Here is a 24,406-nt window from a genome sequence, read left to right on the forward strand (position 1 = left end):
CTTCAGGAAGGATAGGCCCTCTCTGCTTGCCAATATGCATCTTACGGACCAGGTATCTTCTTTTGTGTTATTAACAACTTCCCCTTCACTCTTTTATTCTAACATCGCTTCAATGTTATATGAATCAATGTATATGTCAAAATCCTATTCACACTCTACAAACATTCTAAATGCATACAGCATGTAGGCTACAGTGCCTAGATCTTCTCATGTATCCAACAACGAACATGCCATTTGCATGTGACTTAGAAAAGTATGGATGGCTCCCATCCATACTCAACTCTGAATGGTCTTCACATTTCAAATGAATCCTTCATAGATCAGCATAGATACACTCTACTGAACAACTTATTTCTGCTCAGAACCTTAATCCTCATTCTGGGAACACAGTCCAGAAATGAAGTCAGGTGAGAAGAATTCCGAGTGCTTGTGAGAATATTCAAAAAAAAAAAAAAAAAGAGGACAAGAATCTTGTGACCTGGGTTTGTTCAAAACACAGACTTGTTCTTGGAATGTGTTTTTGTGCTCTTCCTAGGTGTAGTAGACAGGAGTGATTTCACTTCCGATTATTCATTATTGATTGCTATTGCCATTCCATTAAGTATTTAAACTATCTTTTATATGCCTCTATGGAAAAACATGTGATTGCCATGTAGGTCTTGTCCTGGCAAGTTTACACAGCTTGAAGTCATAAGAGCCTTACTCATCTGATCTTTCTAAACTCTCAAAATGTAAATTGTCTGAGGCTCTGAATGGCGGTTGCTTCATTTATCGGCTCCATTCTTTCAGGTCCTACCACTCATAAAGCGGTGACACTCATCAGTGCAATTACGCCAGTTTAACAGTGACCTGTATATTTGCTTTATAATAAGCATACATTGAAATTTAGATAATAATCTAAATTATCATGACCTGTGATAATCTTATTAATGATGTCTTCCAATGTAACCTTTTAGATCATTCAAATATTTCCCTTACCAACTTTCTTATAGTTTTTGCTTCAGAATTTTTTTGAATGATTGAATCCCATGTCTAATCACAATTATACCAAACCATGCAGCTCATTTTTAGTATTTTTAAATATCTTTTATCACTTCTACTAAACCTAAATATTACCACACACCTTCATATTATAATGCCTCATTTATTATAACACTCTCCTAAATTGCCTCTTTCCTTTCAATGTGTTTTCCTGACACATTACAGATAAACAGTCATCCAGCAGGAGAAGACAAAGCAAAGGTTTATTGAGGAGAACACCAAAAATGGTAAAAACTTACACATAACTTTAAATGGAAATTTATTTATTTGCTTATTATTTATTTAGCTATAAGTGTGTGGGCATGTATGTGCAGGTGAGAGCAAAACTTGCTGGAGTTGATTCTATCCTTCTATTATATGGGCCCAGGAACTGAACTCAGGTCCTCACACTCAGGTATAATCAATCACCTTTACCTGGTGAGCCATCCTGCAGGTGTAGGTTTCAATGGCTAACAATAGTTTCAATGGATAAAATAGTTAAAGATGTTCAAACAGAAGACAAGAAGAAACACATAAAGAGTGAAAACATGGCAGGAAAACGAATGGTCCTCAAGTTGCCCAATGAATGTAGCCAAATGATCATGGAGGTTATTACAAAGAAAAGCATCACATGATTGGCTTACCAAATGTGATTACACAGAAATGCATAACATCATTGGTTTATGGCAATATGAGGGCAAATCTAGACCACTAGACACTGTAGAGATTCAGAAGAGAGAACACTTTCCCACGGTCAGGCAACCTTCAGAGGTGGAAGGAGCAGGGCTTTTTTAATAGAAAGCTTATGAATATGTTTGCTACACATATGCTGTGGCTGACACCAGACAGCGGAAATTTTTAAATGTCTAAAATCAGTTACACATTGTTACCCAGGTGTTCTTTTCAAAACTTTAATTTCCAAAGAATTATAATAGCTTAGAAAAAAAAAAACTCCCTAATGGGATAATTAACAGTTTGTTCTGTGCTATTCTCTAACCCATTTGTCAGTGAAGGAAACCCAAACAACACTGAAAAAAAATAGAAAAAAAATAGAAAGAAAAGGAAGAAGAGACTAGCAGGCAGTTCATTAAAAAAAAAAAAAAGCTACATGCTTATAAATAATAATGATACCTTATTTAAATAGATAATAACTTCTCGTAGACATGTAGAAAACAAAGAAATGATCAAAAGTATTTTGCAAACTAAATAGTGTGTCAGGTTGACCCCAGGAAGCCGAATGTTACCTAACAATTTATTTACAATCTATTATGAGATCTCTGGTAAAACGTGATTTTTTTTTTCAACACTGTAGGGTTGATTGTATATTTTTCTTGTAACAACAATATCAAGACAATAGTTTAAAAAAAAAAAAGATAGATAGCAGGCTCAAAAATGCTTGTTTTCCGAAGTGTGAAATTTTCCTTAAAGAAATTTTAAAGCAACCCTTGAGGTTTTACCACACAGATATCTAGGTCAAATCTGTCACTTATCTGCCACTTTCAGATGATGAAACAACCACAGGCCAATTCTGCCCACCGATGAGTGGGAATCTGGGTGAGTTAGATTACTTAGCAGGGCCTCAGATATTAAGGCTGTGTGGATGACACTTTCTGTAATATGATAAGGAAGTCCTCATGGAGGTCTCATTGGGCAATGCTGAGGAACACGGAAGAAAACCAGGAAAATGGCACTTCTGCAATATCACCTCCGGATGCCCAACCACACACTTAGGGGCACATAGAGACACTCATGATTCAAATGTTCTATTCACACAGCTACTAAACTGCACAGCTGGCCAGAGCATTAACCATGATCAGTAAGCATGTGTCTTTTCAGAGGGGCCCCAGTACAAACTGTGTCCTTTTAAGAAACAACTCCCAAAGGGTGAAATGTTGTGGCAACATGAAATCAATCATCTGGATGCAAGTGATTGAAATGTTCGAAGAGATATACAGCTGGGATATGTTTTCAAGAGTGATGCTCGGCTAAAAGATTTATAGGAAATCACATGAATATAAACTTTTTTTAATATAAACTTTTAATAACAAATTTTGTTGCAAAAATATCTGAAATGACAAGAGACTCTCTGCAGTACAAGTGGGCTCTGAAATGATAGAGAGAAAACCAGTCTGCTTGGACACATAGCAGAAATCCCTTTTTAAATGGGAGCAGAGAAAAAACATACCAACACAACTACGAAACAAGAAAGCCTCCCCACTCCTGAATATACATCCTCTGTACTCCAATAAAACTAACAACAAGACCAGACATTGAGGGACAGTGGCAGTTAGTTTCTCCCAGGTCACTCTGGTTATGAGGTCAAACTTGAACAACAAAGTTGTTTTCTTCAGAGGTTTTTGTTTCATTCTGTCATTGTTTCTGTCTACTTGGGTTTTGTTATTGTTGTTGTTATTGTTGTTGTTGCTGTTCATTTTGGGGGTTTTTGGTTTGGTTTGGTTTGGTTTGGTTTGGTTTTACTTATTTATTTATTTTATAAAGAGAGAGTATACACTTGAAGTTCGGTAGGGAAGGAGGTGGGAACGATCTGGGAGGAGTTATAAAAGAGGCAAAAGACAATATTCATGGGTTATATGAAAAATATAATAAAAGAGAAAACCAACAACAAAAATGATGTCTGTCCTCTGGTCTCGGACACAGAATTCCCAGTGGATATCCTAGACAAACTTGATACACCATGAAGGTGAAATATATATAAATGACCTAGAAATAGCTGACAAACCAAGTAATAATTACAAACATTCATCCCACTACTTTGCAAGCCATGAGGATGTTTGTTTAAACCAACTTGTTACTCTATGGAGGTCAGTGTATAAATGAATCCAATCCACCTGAAGCCTTCCACTGTTCTCACCATGGCGGCAAGAGTCTGTTACAGCCGGTGTTATTTTCTGTTTGAAAGTATCTAAACTCTTGTGCCTTCCAGCAGTAGACACCTCTCTTTTCAAACCAAAAATTAAAAAAGTCGCAAATACGATGCAGTATAAACTTCTAATGAGAATATAATGTTGAATTGGAACATGTAAGTAAAAGAATATGGTTATGTCTTGAAATTGAAACTTTACAGATAAAATATAATTAGGATGGAAAGTATCTCATTTCAATTAACTAAAAGATGGTACATTTATCTGTTTCACCTATTCACTGAGGAAATCACCAAACCGAAGTCAGAAGGATGATACAGTGGTTACCTATGTAACTTCTAAGTTTAACATTTGATAACACTATCCTTCAGTATCTGAGAGGCATTGAGTCCAGAAACTCATCAGACACCAGAACCCGCAAGCCCTTAACTATAATGGTATCTGCCTCCATATAACCTACACATATCTTTCTGAATGTTTAATCACCCCCAGATTACTTATAATATCTTATATATGGACATGCTATGTAAACAGTTGTTTTAATATATAACTTAAAGAATAAGAAAACAAGATGCAGATGTTCAGTACAGATGGGACTATTTATGTATTTCTAACAGTTTCATTCACACCACTGCACAAGCTAGGATACAGAGGACTTACCATGTCACTGTTTAAAATACAGAATTTATTATATTTAACTATTCATGCATACAAACACATGTATATATTGGCAAATAATATATATATATGTAATTTTTTACTGTTTTCAAATATAATAACACAATCGCCACAAACATTTCAGCCTATAGCTCTAAGAAGAAGGATATATTCAACACTTAAGAAGATATTTCAAGAACTTTGTCCAAGGAAGATTCTTCTGTTACTCTCATCAACAGATAGAACGTTCAGTAGTTGTAATCACATAATCCTTTCAACATTACCTCCCACATCTCCCTCTCACATAGCTCATTCCCAGCATAACCAAAAAACACAACAAGTTTTGTTATATGGCCAAAACTTTCTTGTGTAAGCTTCTTGCGTATTCTTTCAGTAAAAAAATAAATCTTATTTTCTAACATTTGTTTATATACAAACTTCTTTTCTTCCACACTCACAAGAATAGAATCCCATGAAAAACCTTCTCACTCCCAGAGAATGAGGCAACCCCTCCTCACTTTTCAATTTTCTACTTATGGTGCGGCTTGTATACATCCCTTGGTGCTCTGCTGGATGAAAGCAATTTTATATTCATCTTTACAAAGCTCATAGAATCTCCTATGATTTATAAAAGATGCTCCACAAATAACTATTAGATGCATAAGCTAAAACTTATCTGTACATTCTATGAAATTAAATCATGAAAAGTGACTATGTTATATTCCCATTCTTTTCATGTTGATAATCTATTTTCTACTCTTAAATATGTTCAACTATTTCCTTGATTCCTATATACTTAGTGTAGGTAAAATAATGTTTGAAGACAGTAAATGTACTTACTCTGTCATTATTGAAGTAAGAAATGCTAAGGCCATCAAATTTTACCCATCTCTTCTGAAACATGCGTTTTCTGTAAAAATACATGAAAGCATTATTTTACATCCCATGACATGAATTTAAATGTATTTGTAATGCCCCTGTGTTGAGTACATTTCATTGTGCGGTTAGGCAATAGAGGTAACAAGAGGTTGCAACAATTTTCAGGTCTAGATTTCTAGTTATTATACACAGGGAAATGTGTATAATAATACTTTCTAGTTAGATGATGTAGGAGTCTACAAAGTAATAATGTCGACATTGCCTTCATATGCAGCTGTGAGGGTCACAGCAAAACAAAACGAGGACCCATCTGCCATTACTGAACCCACAGCCCATCAAGAAGATAATCCTTCACTGGACCCATGACATGACGCTCTCATCCCTCATTAAGCTTATGTTATGTGTGGATCTTATTTCACTTTGATCTTTGGTGAATGAATACTATGTTGCTAAGCTAATGTGGCCTCGTTAATTGAATTTACACATATAAATAATTTATTTCAAGTCAAGATGTTGAAAAATCCCTGCCAAACTAAGGAGTCATTTATAACCTCTTTGAACAGCTCACTGTTGAAATAGGATCATATAAAAGGCAAATTAGATTTAAAATTCTGACACAAAAATCAAGAGAAAATAAGATAATCCCATTTTGGTATTTAGACTTTTAAAAAGCCCGTTTTTCTGACTTTACAGTGGACTGCTGAAAATGGCTATTATGCACACATTTGGTTTCTGTTTTGATTCAGTCCCTCCTCCATCTCCTCCCAACAAACACACCCTCCTCTATAAACTTTCAGCCTGGACTGATGCCATCGAGATATCTCTGCTATTAATAGATACCAAAACTAACCTATTGTAGAGAGTAAAACCAGTCAACATCAGGCACTTCTCTCTCCCCCTCCCTTGCAGTTTTAAAACACATTTAAAGAGTTAGTATCATTTCCTGTGGCTTTCGTGAGAGTTAAAGATAGAAAAAGACTGTTCTGGCCCTGGGAGTTTTTCTCACTGCTTTCCAGCCAAAGGGCTATTCCGTGTGTAAAGTACAGAAGATTCCCACACTAATCATTAACAAATGTATGCATCTGTAGTGCCAGCCAGCTCTAATGACAAAACAGGGAAAGAAATGAAGTTCCCTCGTGCATACAGCAAGTTCACATACAAACACTGAATTAATGATTAATAAGGACACTTGGGACCCTAACTTCATCTAACCACACTAGCCAACAGCTTCCTTCTATCTGATCCCCTCATCTGCTCCCTTCTAACCTCTGTTGGCTTGTCCTATCTCTCCTGCCAGCAGTGCTCTGCAGAGTTAGTCATGTGACGTTTCACTTCCAACAATCCGAGGATTCCCACATTCCTAGTGCTAGCAGTTTGAAGGAAAGACAAAAGTCAGTAAACACGCATTCCTTACTCCTCACATACCTCATGTGCCTGACCTCTCTCCACTCAGTTTTTTAATTCCTCTCTCCCGTTCTCACGAGGCAAGCAAATCAGTTCTTCCTTTAGGGTCTCAACAATAACTGGGGAAAGCAAGGAGTCTGTTCGGAGCCCCACCTGACTTCCATTGAAACTGAACATAGAGCTCAAGAGAACATGTAATTTTCAATTTTAAGATATAAAAGTCAGTGTCTATAGGTAGAATAGAGGCTTTTAAAGTTTTTTTAGAAAAGCTATTCCTAATTCTCCCTTTTATTCCCTAACTAACTGTAAGTATTATCCCAAAGACACCTGCATAAAAATTCCTTCCTTGACAAATTAGTACATATCCAACTCAGCTTTTCCTGGAAAAGGGCCTGCAGTTTCCCTGTAGCAGTTAATGCAATCTTTTTATATATTTGTTGACTTTCTTAATGCCAACATCCCACAATAGACCTTACTCTTTACAGGGACAAAGTTCAGAAATGGTTTATTCTCTATTTATGTTAAACTATAAATACTAAGGCCCAAATAGGTTGTCTGTCTGTCTCTCTCTCTCTCTCTCTGTCTGTCTGTCTCTCTCTCTCTGTCTCTCTCTGTGTCTCTCTCTGTCTCTCTCTCTGTCTGTCTCTCTGTCTCTCTCTCTCTCTCTCTCTCTCTCTCTCTCTCTCTCTCTCTCTCTCTCTCTCCCCTTTCTGTCTTTCTCTTTTTCCTCCTCTCCTCTCCCTCCCTGTCTCCCTCTCCCCCTCCCTTTCTCTCTCTCTCTCCCCTCACACACACACACCAGTTGAGTGAATAAGTAATATGTCTAAGATAATCCTTTTAAAACCCAGCAGAAAGACAGAATATGTGCACATCAGGCTCATACACAATCTTCTTTTAAAATAATAGTTGCAGAAGGGCAGGTTAATTTCTGAAATCTCACAATTAAATCCACAGCCTGAAAGAGTAGCAGGTGCAAAAGGCTCAGAAATCATGTTAGCACGCCATAATTCTGATCATTTAGTTAAGCTATTTCATTCTTTGTCTTTGTCTGTGGAGGGATATGTGTGCATGTATCGTTCTTGGATGTGCCTGTGCATGTGTGCACCCGTATACTTGTGTCCATGCGTGTAGAAGCCAGAGGTCAATCCCAAACAGTTTTCTACTGCTCTTCAACTTGTTCCTTTAAAAAGTGTCTCTCAGCCTAACTTTTGCCATTTGTGCTAAATTGTGGGCCATGGAGTCCTGGGATCTTCCCATTTCTGCTCTGAGATCTGGATTTACAGATGTGAATGGTCACATGGGCACTAATGAGCATGGAACATTCTAAATGCAAGCTTTTCAGCCTAAAGCCACTTCCCTCACCTGGATCCACAAGCTCTCACAGAATTCTGTCAAAACCCAGAGGGGTCCAACTGTTTGTGAGACTGTGTATGCTGTCATCTATAAAATTCAAACTCAAAAATAATGCCCTTGGGTTACAAACAGACAGACAAGGAAAAAAATAACAGCAACAACGTTCCTAATTTTAAAGTCAGCTTCGGGTTCCCTGTTGCACTGAATTCACAGCTGACCTCCACCATACTGCAGAAAAGCCTTGCCTACCTCTGGGAGGTGCCAGAGGCCTCAGCATCAAAGAGCATGATGGAGAGAAACTGGAGGGCAGCAGGGCTGTTGTAGGGAGACTGACAGGCCAGTGCCCACTAGGCTAAGGGCTTTACTTTGAGAAAAGACAAAGAACTTTACTCTTGTCTTAGAACTTTAAGGCATAGAAAGAGTCTCCCATAAAGTAGAATATTTTCAACTGTAGGTAGCTATTTCATGTGCTCATCAATTTTAAATGAGGCTTTTGTGGTTTCTTTAATATACATTTCTTGTTGGATATTTCCCTTATTTACATTTCAAATGTTATCCCCTCTCCAGGTCTCCCCTCTGAAAAATCCCTATCCCATCCCCTCTCCCCCTGCTTCTATGAAGGTGTTCCCCCACCCACTCCCACCTACTCCCACCTTCCTTCCCTGGCATTCCACTACACTGGGGCATCAAACCCCCACAGGACCAAGGGCTACTCCTCCCACTGAAGTTCAACAAGGCCATCATCTGCCACATATACAGAAAGAGCCATGGGTCACTCCATGTATACTCTTTGGTTTTGGTCCAGTCCCTGGGAGCTCTAGGGGTCTGGCCGGTGGACATTGTTGATCTCCCCACGGGGCTGCAAACTCCCTCAGCTCCTTCAGTCCCTTGTCCAAAATCTCTTTGAGACTATGTGGAATTAACAGTTAAGTTCAAGCCCAGAAATAACGGAATGAGTAGCCGAAAGAACCGCCCTTCCAGAGCAGAAATGAGGTATTTTGCTATCTTCTTGCAGAAATGTCACTTCTGTCTTGCATTAAGTCTTTGTGGGTGCTTACTCTGTGGACAGTTCCTTCTGTCTATCCCTAGAACCTTCCTTGCCTTTCAGCCTTCCTGGAAAGACATATTTAATGCTTAGAAATTTCTACCTGGTTCTTTACCTGGCTCATTCCTCCTATACTCAAGTTCTCAGCCTCAAAGCCACTCTATCCAAATGTCAGCTGTCCCGGGGGTCTTTCATCACCCCCTGTTCTCCTGTTCAATTCCCTGGTAATAGAAAAAACTCAGCAAGACTTTAATTACATATTTGTGTGTACCTTCCATCTCCCATACATTTTACATCCTTAAATACAAAACCATCTCTGTCTGGTTTGACCATGTAAATCCACTAACTACAGAGTCTCCTAGTACCCAATATACACTATAAAATGTTTAATGAGTAGATGTGTACTGAGCTGGAAAAATATATTTAAACTTACATTTTATAAGCAGAAACGAGTACAGAAACATGACTCCCTGTCATATTTTTGGTTTGTAATACTAAAGATCAGTTTGATTATATGAAAACAAAATCCTTATAAGAAAAATTGAGAGCCAAGGGGAAGCTTTAAAAGCTCATGATTAATTTAAAATAACAACAAGTACTGGTTTAGAATTAAGTATTTTCTTTAACCAACATCTCCCTGAACCTCTTCTCTTCAGTTCCTGGTAACAGCCATTCAACTTTCAACTTACAGGGACTCAACAGTTTAGTTTCCACACATAACTGGACAACTTTGCAATTTCAAGAAGAATGAGTTCTGGATCCTTAACATACAGATTGGTGATTATAGTTAATAATACATAAAATGATGTCATATAATAATAGTCATGTAAATATGATCTCTTTGGGGACTGGATCACAGTGTGCACATGTACCAAATTATCACATTTCATATATATATATATATATATATGTGTGTGTGTGTGTGTATTAAATATATATATGGAATGAAATTTATGAAATTTAAATATGGTTATATGATATATTTACTGATATTTTAACTTAAAATTAAAATAATCAATATAAGATGTATCTAAAATTAACTTAACCTTGAATAATTTATGTTGCTGTAAAATGTGTCAACATACAATGAGTTTATTTCTGCAATGTGAACGTCAATTTCAAAGTCTAATAATATGAGACAAGACAGAATAGTAAGATAAGACAGAATTACATCCTCTTTCATTGTTTTATGCTACTTCATAACAAATATAAAATTGAATTTAACATTATAAATCGTATAAATTCAAGTGACAACTAAATAATAAAAGAAGATCTTGAGAAGTATTTTCCTTCTAAATTCCAATATAAAGTTTCAAATTTTAAATTTAATTTAATTTTGGCTGGGCATGACAGTGTATGATAAATAAACACAGTATTCAGGAGGCTGAGGCTGAATTAACAGTCAGAGGGCAGACTAGTAATATGCATCCCCTATTTTAAGTTTCTCTTAAAGTACTGTAACATCTAAAGTACTTAAACATCTGTCTTTTGAACTTCATTTAAAAGAGACTAGGGAGATGACTCAGTGGGATGTATCCGGCATTCAAAGAAGAAACGAGGTGAAGGGTGTCAGGTTCATAGCATCCACACAAATGACACATAGGTGTGGAAGCCTGCCTGTAATTCCAGCATTTGGAAAGTAGAGAAATGAAGATTCCCAGAGCCAGATGGATAGCCAGGGTTGCTAAATCACAGATCTCTGAGTTTACAGGAGAAACCCTGCATCAATACAAAAGACAGAAAGTGATCAAGGAGGACATACAATGTCAATCTATGGCCTCCACTGGTATGCACACAAGCATGCCTGTGTGCCTATACAAATATGCTCAGCACACATGCATACCAATCACACATATAAGGGCAAAACTATGCATTCAGCAACTTAGTTTGCTTCAAGAAATTCTCAAATCAATAATATGGAATTATCAAAGACAATGCCATTTTGGGCAGCGTCCTGATGTGATGTGATGCAAGTTAAAGCGAACATAATAATGCATTCCCGAGAAGAAATATTAAAGTTCTAGTCAGTAACACACATAATGCTTTGTTCCAGGCACTGTGCCAAGCCACCTGTAAACATTAACACATTTAATCTCCAAACAACCAAAGGAGAAAAATGTTAACCTTACCTTACAGATTCAGGCACAAGGCCACAGGCTAGTTATATAATTCCTCCCCCGTCACACTACCAATGGAAACACTCTCTTGCAGCATTCTTAACAAGCACCCAGAAGACTCTCCAGGACACCTGACAGCCAAACAGCCTAGCCATGCCGTTAGGAATAAGTGATAGCATTTGACCTCCACATGGTGTATACATAAGCTTAATGCGGCAAAATGTTTCAGAGTCCCTTCAGGAATAAAGGTAACAGACAGGAGGTATATCAGCCTGGCTTTTAGCTTCTCTTACTTTTAGCATTCTGAAGGGAAACATTTCTTTAAGAAGCTTTTTTTCAGAATAATTTATAAGGTTTGTGAAGTCTCACCAAACAGTTTTCTATAAAGTCTTCCCTTGAGCTCTGGCAGGGCAGGTGTTTTGAGGTTTCAATTGCTTTCATAAAAACAACTTTGACACCTGTTGTCAGGTTTTATCTCAAAATGTGTGTCTTAGAAAGCTTTCTTTCATAACCATGTAAATACATGTAATTAAATCTCTATTTATGAAGGAGTCACACAGAGGCATTCTTGTTTAAATTCATTCTTAAGGGAAAGGGAGGCTTTGGGATTTTTGTTAGTAGTGATGGTGGTCATGGTAAGTTTTGTTTTATTTTGTTGTGTTTTGTCTTTAACATAGGGTCTCAGCACGCAATGCTCTTTTTGGAAAACCACAATGTAGATCAGGATGGCCTGCAACTCATAAAGATACACCTGCCCCTGACTCCCAAGAGCTTGGACAAAAGGCATGAGCCACTACACCCAGTTTTGTTTCAATTTTTTTTTTTTTTTAAAGATTTAAAGATTGCATCTTTAAGCTTCAAGAAAAAGAGTTCTAATCTAATAAGCTCAGCAATCAATAGCATTGACTGAGAGATTGAAACAAAAGGTACCCCCTTTAAGATGCACAACGGGAATGATCCTAAGGCCATCTTGTTAAATGTAAGGCTTTTATTACCCATGGCATTTATACTCAGAACATATGTCACATTTATTCTAAATAACCTCAAGTGGAAAACAGGCATGCCCAGCGAACTGTTGAGGTCGACTGCCTTCTTTGCATAATCCTTAAAAAGGTACTGTCCCTTCTGAGTCACTGCTCTGCACAAACCAGGTTCAGTCTGTCTAAAACACTACAGTCTCTAGACATCTACATTTTCATTTACCTAATTACTCATCTCAGCTTGCCATTCATGCCTCTAATCCCTCTCTAAAGTATGGGGCCTTTAAAGGATGCAGTATTAAGAATGAAGCAATTTTGACAGAAGTACATGCAAAATGATTCTCCAGAATTTCTATCAAATGTCAGCGGTTTTTCAAAGTACATTTCCTCGTTTTAAGCAAATCCAAGCCCTAGTTTCTTAAGAGTATCACACCAGATGCTTTGGGTAACAAAATAAAAGCAGACTTCTCTTCAGACTCATCTTCCATGTCTTTTACTTGTAAGTCAGAATGAAAAAACCAAACAGTTTAGCAATAAATTCCAAGAACTCAAGAGTTTGAGAAGTAAAGGTGAAAGCACAAATTTTATTTATTAACATTTTTATGGGTATATTATTATTTGTATATATTTATAAGGTACAAATTGATGTTTTGATTCATGTATATATCTTGTTATGACTAACTTGAGGTAATTAGCCTATCATCTTAAACATTTATAATCTTATGATGAGCCAATAAAATCCACCTTTTAAAACTTTATAATGGATCACTGCTGATTTAATTCACACTGCTGATACAGTGTGAATTAGCAGTGTACACCAGACCCTACTCTTATCTAAGCATAAATAACCCTGTACTGCTTGAGTAACCTGGAATCACCTCTCCACATTCTTCCTCTGGTGACCACTATTCTATACTCAGCTTCTATGAGAACTATTTTAGAGTCCACATCTATTTCCATGTGTTGGCATAATGCACTGTATACAGAATTTTCCAGGTATATCCATGTTGTCATAAATGTCATAATTTCATGTGAAGCTTGATTTTTATGTGTATGTACATGTGTGTATATAGTCCAGGGGTCTTCCTCAGTCTCATTCCATCTTACTTTTGAAACAGGGTCTCTCACTGAACTATTGACTTTACTAGGTTATTTGGCTAGAAATCCCATGTACCCCGGTTACAGGCACAAAACAGTACCACAGCTTTTGATGTAGATACTGTGGTTGATCTCAGGCCCACTATTTTGTGCAGTATACACTATACCAATTGGGATTTCCCCTGCCCCATGAAATCTGAATTTTCAGAAATTAGTAGTTATGAGATGGAGTATAAGAATATCTATGCTAAAATCTGCATTACTTTCTGGAGTCATCTTTATAAAACCCTAGCATATACAATGGACAGAATTTAGGGCTCAATGGTTAAGGGATCTGCCTGGTCTTCCAAACTACACAGGTTTGTTTTCCAACACCTACACGGAGGCTAACAACTGTGATTCTAGTTCCAGAGAGGATCTAACACATATATAGGGAACACACAGAATACACACAGTTCTGCTCTTTTCATGGTTTAAAGCATTCACAGAGGGATGTAGCATCCTCGACGGTTGGAAGAAAAGCTACTATAACTCAAAAGTGACTGGAGCAGTGAGGGTAAGATCCTGAGAATGAAAGATATATGAAGAGGCACTTTAAAATATAAACTTAAAGTAAAGACAGGAGAATTAGGGGTTTAGGATCATCTTTGCTTATATGGTAAGTTCAAGTCAAACCCAGAATATAGGAGACCCTATTTCAAATAAATAAATACTAGTAGTTTCTTGTGAAATAAAAATTATTGATACTATATTACATAACTCAAACATTCATAGCTTTGATAGTCAAGAGTATGCAGTTAAATTATAGATATAATTTTTAGATAACTACATTGAGAGAATGATAGTAATTGTGTCTGGGCTAGAGGAGAGGACAGTGGTAAGAATAAATAGGTCTTCCTCAGCAGCACAACAAGACTGAGTGTTCATACTGAGAAGTCCGAGCACATGAGAACTTTGTGCTATTCAAATACACACCAGAGGGGACAAAATGTCAAAACAAACTACTGAGAAGTTGCCAAGTAACATCTGAGATCATAGATATTTTCTAACATAACTGAGTAGTTACAGAATGTACAAATGTTTGGAAGAATAGAATCATCAATAAATTCAAATGTTATGCCTCGGTCCATCACTTTAAACTTTAAGCTATGGTTGTAAATCCGTGAATCAGCATGTTCAATGTGTGCAAAGACCTGGGTTCTAGAAAATCCAAGAGACTTCTTTTTCAGTGCCAAGAAAATTCAATACATACAGTTAGTTATAGATACAAATGAATGAAAAAGTTGGAGGTGGCTTGTGAGTGAACTGCACGGGAGGAAGAGTTGCCTTGTATTTCTGCCTGTGTGCTTGCTGGTTTAGAAAACTTTCTGACTTAAAAAAAAAAAAAAAAAAAACAAAAAAAAGTGCTCTCAGAGCAGTTAAAGGGACTGCGCTCTCAAAGTTCAAGGGGAAATGATGACTTCTTTTCCTTAAGGCTATCACTGGGAAAATGACGAGAACTCTGTCTCAGTAACAAAGATCATCAACAACAAAAGTGTTCTGAAGGGACAGAAGACTGAGGTTTACTGAGCGCCAATTAAGTGTCAGCTCTAAGGATACCACGAAGCTGATCTTGGTCTTGACCTTACACTAGTACATGGGAAATGCAGGTGCTGAGTTCTACACAGGTTTGAGTGACATGTTGAAAGAATGAAATCTTGGCAGCTCTCATTTACCCTGCCTGACTCCTATGACCTTATGAATTTTTCTTCAGCAGGACTGACTGAATGAGTCAGGTTACTTTAATGGCAACTAAAACGAATATTATTTTTTCCCTCACACTGTAAACAGAGTATTTTGTTTTCTTGCCTTTACAGGTGATTAAGTAATTTGCAAAATCCACAGCCGTTTCACCGGTATAAAAAGATCATTTTAATCAAGGATTTTCATTCAACTTCCAGTTCAACCAAGTAATTGTTACCTAACAGAAAAATAAATGGGCCAGCTTCCCAAAGTTGCCTTCTACTTCCAGCCTTGCCATGGGAAAGTATTACAGAGACACCTGAGACACCCTCATTCCTGCATCAGGGTGAAGAACTGCCCTACTTAAGTAACCCAGGTCACTGGACACTGGCTGAGAAATCACTCACAGACAAAAACCCAAGAAGCATCAATTCTAACTTCCCCAGAAGTCCCCGGCTGACCTGCTCTGACTCAAACCTCGCTTGGTTTGACCTTTCCTTGGTAACTGAACCACTGATTTTTCATTTCCTCCCTTTCCCTGTTTAACTGGAAGTCTGATTTCACTGATAGCTTCTCCTGACTTGAAACACTGGTAAGAGCTCAGTAGTTTTCATTATTTTTCTTACGAAATTCATATAGAAGTACTGTACTCATATTATTTTCAATCCTTGCTCTCCCTCAGTTTCTCCTCTGCGCCTGCATGTTTGTGTGTATGCCTGTGTGTTTGGAGAATGACAATTTAGATAGGATAATCTCTCAGGGGGTTACCTCTGGACAAGATTGAGTTCCCCTCTCTCAGCAGTCATTAACTGTATATATCTCATCTTCTATGTTGCCACTGTGCTAGTCTTATTTGGGTAACCACATTGTCGAGATTGCACGGACGCAGCTCATATATAGAAGTTATAATCTAGAAACATCCTGGTTTGTTGCTAATAAAATCTTTCTAGCTCCTTTCTTTCCAATGTTCCATGACCCTTAGGTATAGTGCTGTGTTGATAGGTGTGTCTAATGGAGCTGGGAACCCTGTGATCAGCTCACTGCATTTTAACTAAGCATTGCCTTCTGTAATGTTCTCCTTGTGTTTAAAATCAGCTTCTTTGATAAGGAAGGGGAGCTGCATTTTGCTGTTGAGTGTTAAGGATTTAGAACCTTAGAACACAGTTAGATATTACATTGGTTTCAGGGTGTGACAAAGGTAGGTTCTCCTCCAGAGTACATGACCGCCTGGCCATAGGCAAATCATTGGGTATTGTGTAAAAGCATGAATTTCCTTCTATTAAGCAGGCAGTAAGTCTAATTGGACAGCTGTCAGGAACCTATGCCAACCTCCAATTACTGTGTCCTTGGGGATATCTTGCCATGCCCGTCATTGTCATGGTTCACAAGCTTTACAACTGGGTAGGGCTATTCATTTTCTCTCTCTCTCTCTCTCTCTCTCTCTCTCTCTCTCTCTCTCTCTCTCTTTATTTCCTTTCCCTTTCTTTCTTTCTTTCTTTCTTTCTTTCTTATCTATTTACTTAATTATTTTTGGTTTTTTTTTTCTTTCTTTCATCCAAAGCACATTTAGATAGCATGAGGGCTATTCCTCTGAGAGGAAGCTTCCAAGTTAATTCAAGCTTCATTCTTCTAAGCCCTGTGTCTGAAGTATGTGTTATCTTCAGTAATAAAGACTTACCTTCAAAGTCTGTAGGAAACCAAGCAAAACATCAATAGCCCATATGAGTTTATGAGTCTCCTGTTATGGATTCCTGTTTTTAAAGCTTCTTCCATACATATTTTTTCTGCAGGATTGGGGGATTGAAGCCAAGACTTTGTGTACACAAGGCAGACACTCAACCACTGAGACACATCCCCAAATCAGATTTGCTACATAATTTCCTAAACTAACAGTCTTAGGCTGTACTATATTTAGGCCACTCAAACTCAAAGCTTGTATAGACAAAGCTGACCTCAAACATGGATTGATCTGTTTGCCTCTGCCTCCCACTGGGACTGCAGATGACTTCCCAATTTTTTGTAATTTAAATTCAACTGGCAATGTTTCATTGTTTCTTTTGTTATATGATAATGAGACATTGGTTTTTTTTTTTTTTTTTTATAAAACTGTTGATGGCTTTCATAGGATTCCAAAAGTGTTGTTTGTTTCCAAAGAAAACACGTATTCAACCATGTAAAATCCATGTTGTATATTTTATTATTTTCTCAAGGGTCAATCATGAATGAGGAGGACACTTAAAAATGATACTTGGAAAAGTATTAACTAGCATCTTATTAATACTATTTAGACTATTCTTATACACAGCTTTAAGGAACATCAATTACAAAAGTACCAAAGGGTAACCGCCCTACCAATGTACGCCCTTTGCTTTCAAGACCACGTATGAATTTTCATATACTAACATTGCATTGAATTCATCTACTTGTATTATGAAAAAAGCCTTGTACATTTAAAAAAGTCCTGTCCTAGAAAAATTAAAAGAAAATATTGCTTAATACTACGCTTCTTGGGCTACTTCAATAAGAAATCCTAAGCATGTATGTGATGGTAAACAGGTATGTTAGGTAATTAAGGAGAAGGACTTGTGGTGAGCCAAAGCAAGGTAGAACTTTTGCTGAGGACGTGATGTGGAATTAAGAGATTATAGTATATGAAGCCTTCAGGTGAACATTGTTATCAAGATCAATACAGGAGAAATAGCATTGTGATGTAAATACAAACGAGACATTAAAGCAAGAATATGGGTGAGGGGTGTGATCATGATGCTTTCTGCTAGAACATTTTGGGTAGAAATGGCTAGTTCAAGGCTGCCAGAGAACACTGATACATTTTAGTATTTCTTTCTTCAGTAGAATAGAAAGTAGCTGTCACACTTTGCTACTCTACATGTTATTCTGTTCTTCTATCTGAAATGCAGTAAGGTGCAATATAGTGGTTGTATGAAATATGAGCCAAGCACCTCTGGTTTATGCTTTAAAGGCCATGATGGAAACGTAGCCTGCCATATGAATTTGCAAATAAAATTTCATTGGAATACATCCTCATATACTGTTATTACAGCTTAATAATATCTATATTCATGTTGGCACAATGGAGTTGAAAGGTTACAATAGAAAGCATATAGCTGTAGGGCCAAAAATAGATTTGCCATTTGGCTCTTTATGGAAAGACTGCTAGTTGCTGGTACAGACGTTAAAATGCCATCTCAGTTGACTTCACATGAGCCAGAAACAATTGGCCATAAGACAAAGCTCCGCGAGCTCTGTGTAAGAAAGGAGGAAGGTTACCTTGTAAGACTAATGAGCACCAAGCAGCTTCAAAGAGCAACAGAGTCCATGCAGGAAAGGGCAAGTTTTAGTTTCAGATTCTACTTTGAGTCTGTTACATGGGTTTTGACCAGTTACAAGTATCTCTTTTAAGCCAAAGAAACATTATCATGTATAAGAGGTTTTTTTTTTAAGTCTGGCATGAAAAAAAAGTATTTACTTTCTTATCTCCATTCATATTGTTACCCAAGAGAAAACATTTAAGATAGGAAAAAGGCTGAATCATTTTTCCCCAAAATGGAAAAATATAAATCTAAAATCACAGCTTTTCCCTCCATAGGTAGGTTTTTAAGGAAGGGGGGGGGGGGAAGGAATCAATGTTTTGTTAAAAGAAAAATTAGAAACTGTTCTAATTATCTGAGAGGTAGCCAAACTGGTCAAGCTTTTTCAGTGTGCCCAGAGTGTAAGCATATCAAGTCTGTCAAGGACAACAACAGACCATTGCAGTCTATAGAGGAAACCTTAGCTTCTATACCAAGTGCTCTACAGACTGCTTTACACCAGAACTCCTCTGACTCTTCCAAGCAGTGTTCTGCAATCACAGCTATGCCTCCCTAACTACCGATACTTCATAGATATAAAACGCTGGAAAATACTCCAGCTTATGTTTCTTCCAATGATTTATTATATGAGTTTATATGCATGAGTATGGCCCCCTCCTTTGGATATTTAAATATGCATTCTATTCGAAATCTGCTGCTCAAAGGACACATGGTTCATATACCTAGTACTTATAGGACCAATACTCAAATCATATCTGGCTTAACTTTTTAAGAGATATGATTCATACTCTTACTATGCATGGATCTGCTTCTGATGGATCTTTGCTCCTAAACTTACTTTGGATTAAACCAAGGCTTTGCAGAACAGTTACCAGGGAAACATAACAGAAAAACAGCACATCCTGAGGACTCATGTTAGTTACTTAAACATAAAAAATTTTACCCCCAAATAGTGCAGTAATTCTTGAAAGACAGTACAAATAAATAATTTTAAATTGCAAAGTTAGATAGAGGCTCCCAACTTCAGTCAAATGGTTGGGAGGAGCTCAAAGGGATGGCAATAAGAAGACCAGCAGTTTCAACTAATGCGGACCCCTGGGAGCTCCCAGAGCCTGAGCCACCAAGGAAAAAGCATACAGGGGCTATTTCAAAGCTCCCAGCAAGTATTTAACAGAGGACTGCCTTGTTTTGGCCTCAGTAGGAAAGGATGTGCCTAATCCCATAGAGACTTGAGGCCCCAGGGAAGGGGAATGCCTGGTGGGGGAGGGGGAGAGGAGCATCCTCTCAGAGGCAAAGTGGAGGGAGGGCAACATCTGGAATGTAAATTAATAAGTTAATGTAAAAAACAAAAGGAAAGATAAAAACAACAAAAACTGCAATTAAATAAATAAAATAGCATCTGAAAAATAGTTACAGAGAAAAAATTCTAATTAAGAATGGCATCCATCCCCAAAGATTTTTCCATACTATATAACACACAAAGGAAAGAATTTTATTTGTTTACCTCTAAAATGAGAAATCTATTTTGACATTATATTTAAGGGTTCTGATTTTTTTCTGAGCAACATATAAAAATGAAAACAGCATAATCAAAACATGAAAAAGTCAAAGTAAAGCTATTATAATACAAATGTGTTCAAATATAAAATGTCACTAAAATGTCTTAAGTAATATAAAACTCCTTATCATTTATGCAAATTTTAAAAAAATTAGGCTACTGGATCCATAAGACCTAAATCTTAAGCAATGATGCTCGTTTCTCTAGATACAATAAGCACTGTCTTCTCAAACAGAACACTGTTATGATAAGAGCAAAATCCAAACAGTGTAAGCTAAAGAATGATAACTCAGTCTGGGTTGTTTGTTTTAATGTAAAGTGGGATCCAGGAAAGTACAGTTTAGTATCAGATTAGAAACTGGATCTGTACTCGTAACATGAAGTTTTAATCCAAACCTTAGATTAATTTAACTTCAACCTGAAGTTGTTATTCTAACCCGTACTGCAGTGCTGTGCTTCATGTACCTTATGTACCCAGTGCCCAGCATTTGCAAACATACTGAAAATCCCTTTTAAAATAATGTATCATGGGGGTTGCAGTGGGTACAAAAAGCTGGCTGATTTAGTAATAAGCAAGCTTGACTTTATCAAAATGGCTACTTAGGAAATAAAATGTATCCATCCATACCCTTGAGGAGAGAGTTTGTCCAGCCATCCGGATTTCACTTTGGCTGCAGAAGATCCATAGAAGCAGGCATAGGGAGAGATGGCATTGGAGATGGTGGAGGGATCAGTGTTTCCACTTGTGGAGCTTAAAGGATAACTGTGCCTATTAAAGGGGTCCAAGTAGAAGGCTTTTTGAGTCCTAGACTTAGGCACTTTAGAGTTTTTTCTTCTTAAACTCTGGAAGCATTCCTCTACTGTTGAGTATTCAGACTCAGAAGCAGAATCCTGTGGAAGATTATTTTTATCCTCGCGGGGTATCCAAATGTCTTCGACTTTGTCTTCACTCACTTGTTCCTTCCTGTTATCATATATGCTAAATGGGAACGGATGGTAATCAAATTCAAGATGGCATAGTCAATTTAAGCTGTCAGTTGAATCTTTAAAACTTATAAACCAACCAACCACAGAAAGTTAAGGCCAAAAGGTCCTTTCAGTAAAGGTTTGATTACCCGATCTAGTCATTTTAAAAACTTCTTCAGTATGTTTATACACACACACACACACACACGAGACATACATTTTCCAAGAAAAAAAATTCAATATAAATATTCTATTATCCTATGACATATGTGAACATTGGAAAAAGTCTTTTGTATAATTAAATCATATTCTCACCTTCTGACCTCAGGAAAGTTAAGTGCAAGTAACAATGAATTAAATTAAAAACCATTTCTTCATCAAAATTTAAACATCAAAAAGACCACAATGTCCTACGAAATCACTAGTCTCCAGACAACATAGGGAAGTACAGAGTCATCTCTTGAAGACATTATTTCCTCCTTGGCTACCTGTCTAATCTATTTGAGGGACTCCATGCTCTACCCTAACATAAAACAGTAGAGAACAAGACAGACAGCTCAGTACTATGTTAAAATGGTAATGAGGCGAAACACCATGCCACATGGCTAGTCAGCAAACAATCAAAGATTAGTGAGTGTCAGAATCTAGAAGCTGGGTTCCAGTTTAATATGTACTGGAATTCACTCATGACAGCTAAGGATATTCCTACAGATTTCAAAAATGACAAAATACGTTTACTCATTTCTATGAAATGAGTATCATGACAGGGAGGTTTTTGCTTCTCAAGGAGAGAGAATACAGGTCAGATGCATCTTTCTGGATGCAGTGCTCTGAAAATCTATAACTTAAAGAATCATGTGACCTAGCCAATTCCCATTTCTTTTCAGAAAAGATTCTTAGCACTGAGGATCCATTATTTATTTTTAACTCAGGTAAATCACAAGAGTATTAGCTTTGGAAAATTAAGGTAGAAGGTAAAATGAATACGAGTAACAATCCAGCACACCAAGTCCTAGTAAAACTGAGAGAAATATAAAGTGTAGATTTGGGTATTTTATGTGTTACCAAAAGAAATGAGCACTTGTGTCCTCTTCAGTAGTGAACTTCTAACAGAAAGGGCACATTACATTTTCACAGTTGTAAGCTCAGTTGGTTTTACACGGTCTCTTTTTCCTCTGTACTGACAAGTAGCCTATCTCAAGACCAATAACCTAATGGCGAATGAAGTAATACACACTAGCAAAATTCCCCCATATCTGCAAAGTACATAACATGCATTTGCTGGTACTTAGATTACAGAAACTTTAGAGTCAAATATGCATTTAAGGTGTGTTTTTAAGCAAATGCATGGCAGTTAAAAAACACTTGGAGACAAAGATACTCCATTTCAATCTGTATAAATCTTTTTAACCTTATTCTGTTTTCAAGATGTTCTGTACAAGGCCGACCAAGAACTGGAGAAACTAAGTTTAATAAACATCGAACTGATTTCCTAGGGAGGAAGAAAGTGCACACAGCCACTCCATGCTCAGCACTTTAGGCAAGGATGGAAGGACAGATGTAGTCAGTAGGAGACAAAAATAACTACAGAAAGCTGCTTAGCTTCTAGACTAAAAGTAGCTACTCCATGTACCCATGACAGTTCAGGGACTACAATGAATACTGTCCAGAAAACACTCAGGAAGGAAAGGAAAGCCTTGGACTTGCTCAGGTAAGTGACTGTTGTAGAACTGCATTATACAATGAGCAAACAGACGACATGTTCATGCCTTTTACTCTGAAGAGCCACTCACTCATCAGCACTCCCACACAGCCTACCTTGACTTGATTAGGATAGAGTTTCTTGTAGTGGCTGCTTCCTCTTTAACTGTGTCCTCATGGGGCCAAAATTCGTTCTTTATAGATCTCTTCTGTTCAAAATAAACACGTTCATTGATGTGCTTGTTGGTTTAAGCAATTATTTATAGTGTAACAGTACTTTGCAAACACCTACACTATTTGAGTTTAGTTTTATTAAACAAAGTTAACTGGTTAGATAATTTTTCAGTACAAAACAATTAAAAGCAAAACAAACAATTTCTGATGTCCTCGGTATTTAATTTAAGACAACTCATTATATTAACTAAAAATAAACAATGTTAACTGACAAAAAAGCCACATACTTAACTCCCGGTGTGATGTGTTTGGTTGTGGATTTTAGTGGTTTCTGTGTTATCTTATGGGGAGCGGCTGTGTCTCAGACCCCAGGCCTTTTATAGAACAGACAAGTGCTTTGCCATTGCATTAAATCCTTAGCTGTTTCTACTATGTATTTTTATTCCATGTCTCTTTTATCAACTTTAAGAAATAACATAGTAAATTAGGGGAATTACTGGAAATGAGGCTTGAGTTATTAACCTGAACAAAATCTACAAATACAAACTTCCACACTTAGGAAGCCTGCCTCAGAATATAAGGCCAATTAAAGCTTAGGGAGATTTACACTTTAGCAATTTTTGACTGTTCTAAGGTAGTAAGTGAAACTGTGGTTAAGTTCTTCAATGCACTATTCTATATTTTTTAGGTCAAAGTGAAAATGTGTCTACATGAACCATAGCTAAAGATATAGGTTCCTATAACTTGACCAAGCTAAAGTCTTGCCATCTGGAAATGCTGTTGGAAAGCACCACGGTAGTAACTTATAGGAAATGAAAATGCATGGATAAGCTACAAAACAAATAACTGCTTATGAAAACACAAAAGAAAATGAATGAGACTAACCTTGGAACTTTCTAGTCCCTGGAAGAGAAATGTCTCTCCATAAGGAAAGATGGAAGTTGAGTTATCCTCGTTTGAATCTTTTGAAGGAATTACAGAATGAGAATGGAAAAGATGAATAATGTGGAATAGAGCAAATAATAACAATAAAAGCATTGTTTAATTATTTTATAGCAACATCACAGATCAACAATTATTCTACCACACTCCAGAATGATATGCTCAATTCTTATCTCCTAAACTAACTCTGCCCATGGTCTTCCTAACACATAGTACTCACTTGATCATATGATTACCAACACTGAAACCAGAACCAGTTACATATGGTCTTGTTAGTCTCCAAGTCCCACATGAAATATAACCAAGAATAGTGCCTATGAACAGCAGAAATTGGCCAGAGTCCAAATTAAGATAGTTTAGAAAACCAATAGTATTTTAAAAGAAAAGATCTCATATCTAATACTTAGTAAACAACTCTAAAGAGTTCTTTAATATAAAAGCTAGGTATCACCTAAAACCTTAGGTCACATATGATATAACCACTCTCAGCTACTAACACACCTACAGAGGAACATTTTCAAGAAAACATCCTGTATCCATGAACTGTGTTTATCTAGAGGAAAGAATTCTCAGTATTTG

The 24,406-nt window shown here is 37.0% G+C and overlaps 1 protein-coding gene across 2 annotated transcripts in view; it reads right to left on the minus strand.

Moving 5' to 3' along the window:
• Arap2 (ArfGAP with RhoGAP domain, ankyrin repeat and PH domain 2) overlaps window positions 1-24,406 on the minus strand; it is a 150,057-nt gene that overhangs the window by 108,740 nt on the left and 16,911 nt on the right. For both annotated transcript variants that reach the window (XM_034509442.2, XM_076938512.1), the window contains exons 3-6: window positions 23,771-23,847; window positions 22,829-22,920; window positions 20,673-21,023; window positions 5,400-5,469 (exon numbers count right to left, since the gene is read on the minus strand). In XM_034509442.2, coding sequence (XP_034365333.1) covers window positions 5,400-5,469; window positions 20,673-21,023; window positions 22,829-22,920; window positions 23,771-23,847 — 590 coding nt within the window. The remainder of the gene's footprint in view (window positions 1-5,399; window positions 5,470-20,672; window positions 21,024-22,828; window positions 22,921-23,770; window positions 23,848-24,406) is intronic.

Source organism: Arvicanthis niloticus, chromosome 7 (assembly GCF_011762505.2).
Source record: "Arvicanthis niloticus isolate mArvNil1 chromosome 7, mArvNil1.pat.X, whole genome shotgun sequence".
In the NCBI taxonomy this organism is placed as follows: Eukaryota; Metazoa; Chordata; class Mammalia; order Rodentia; family Muridae; genus Arvicanthis; species Arvicanthis niloticus.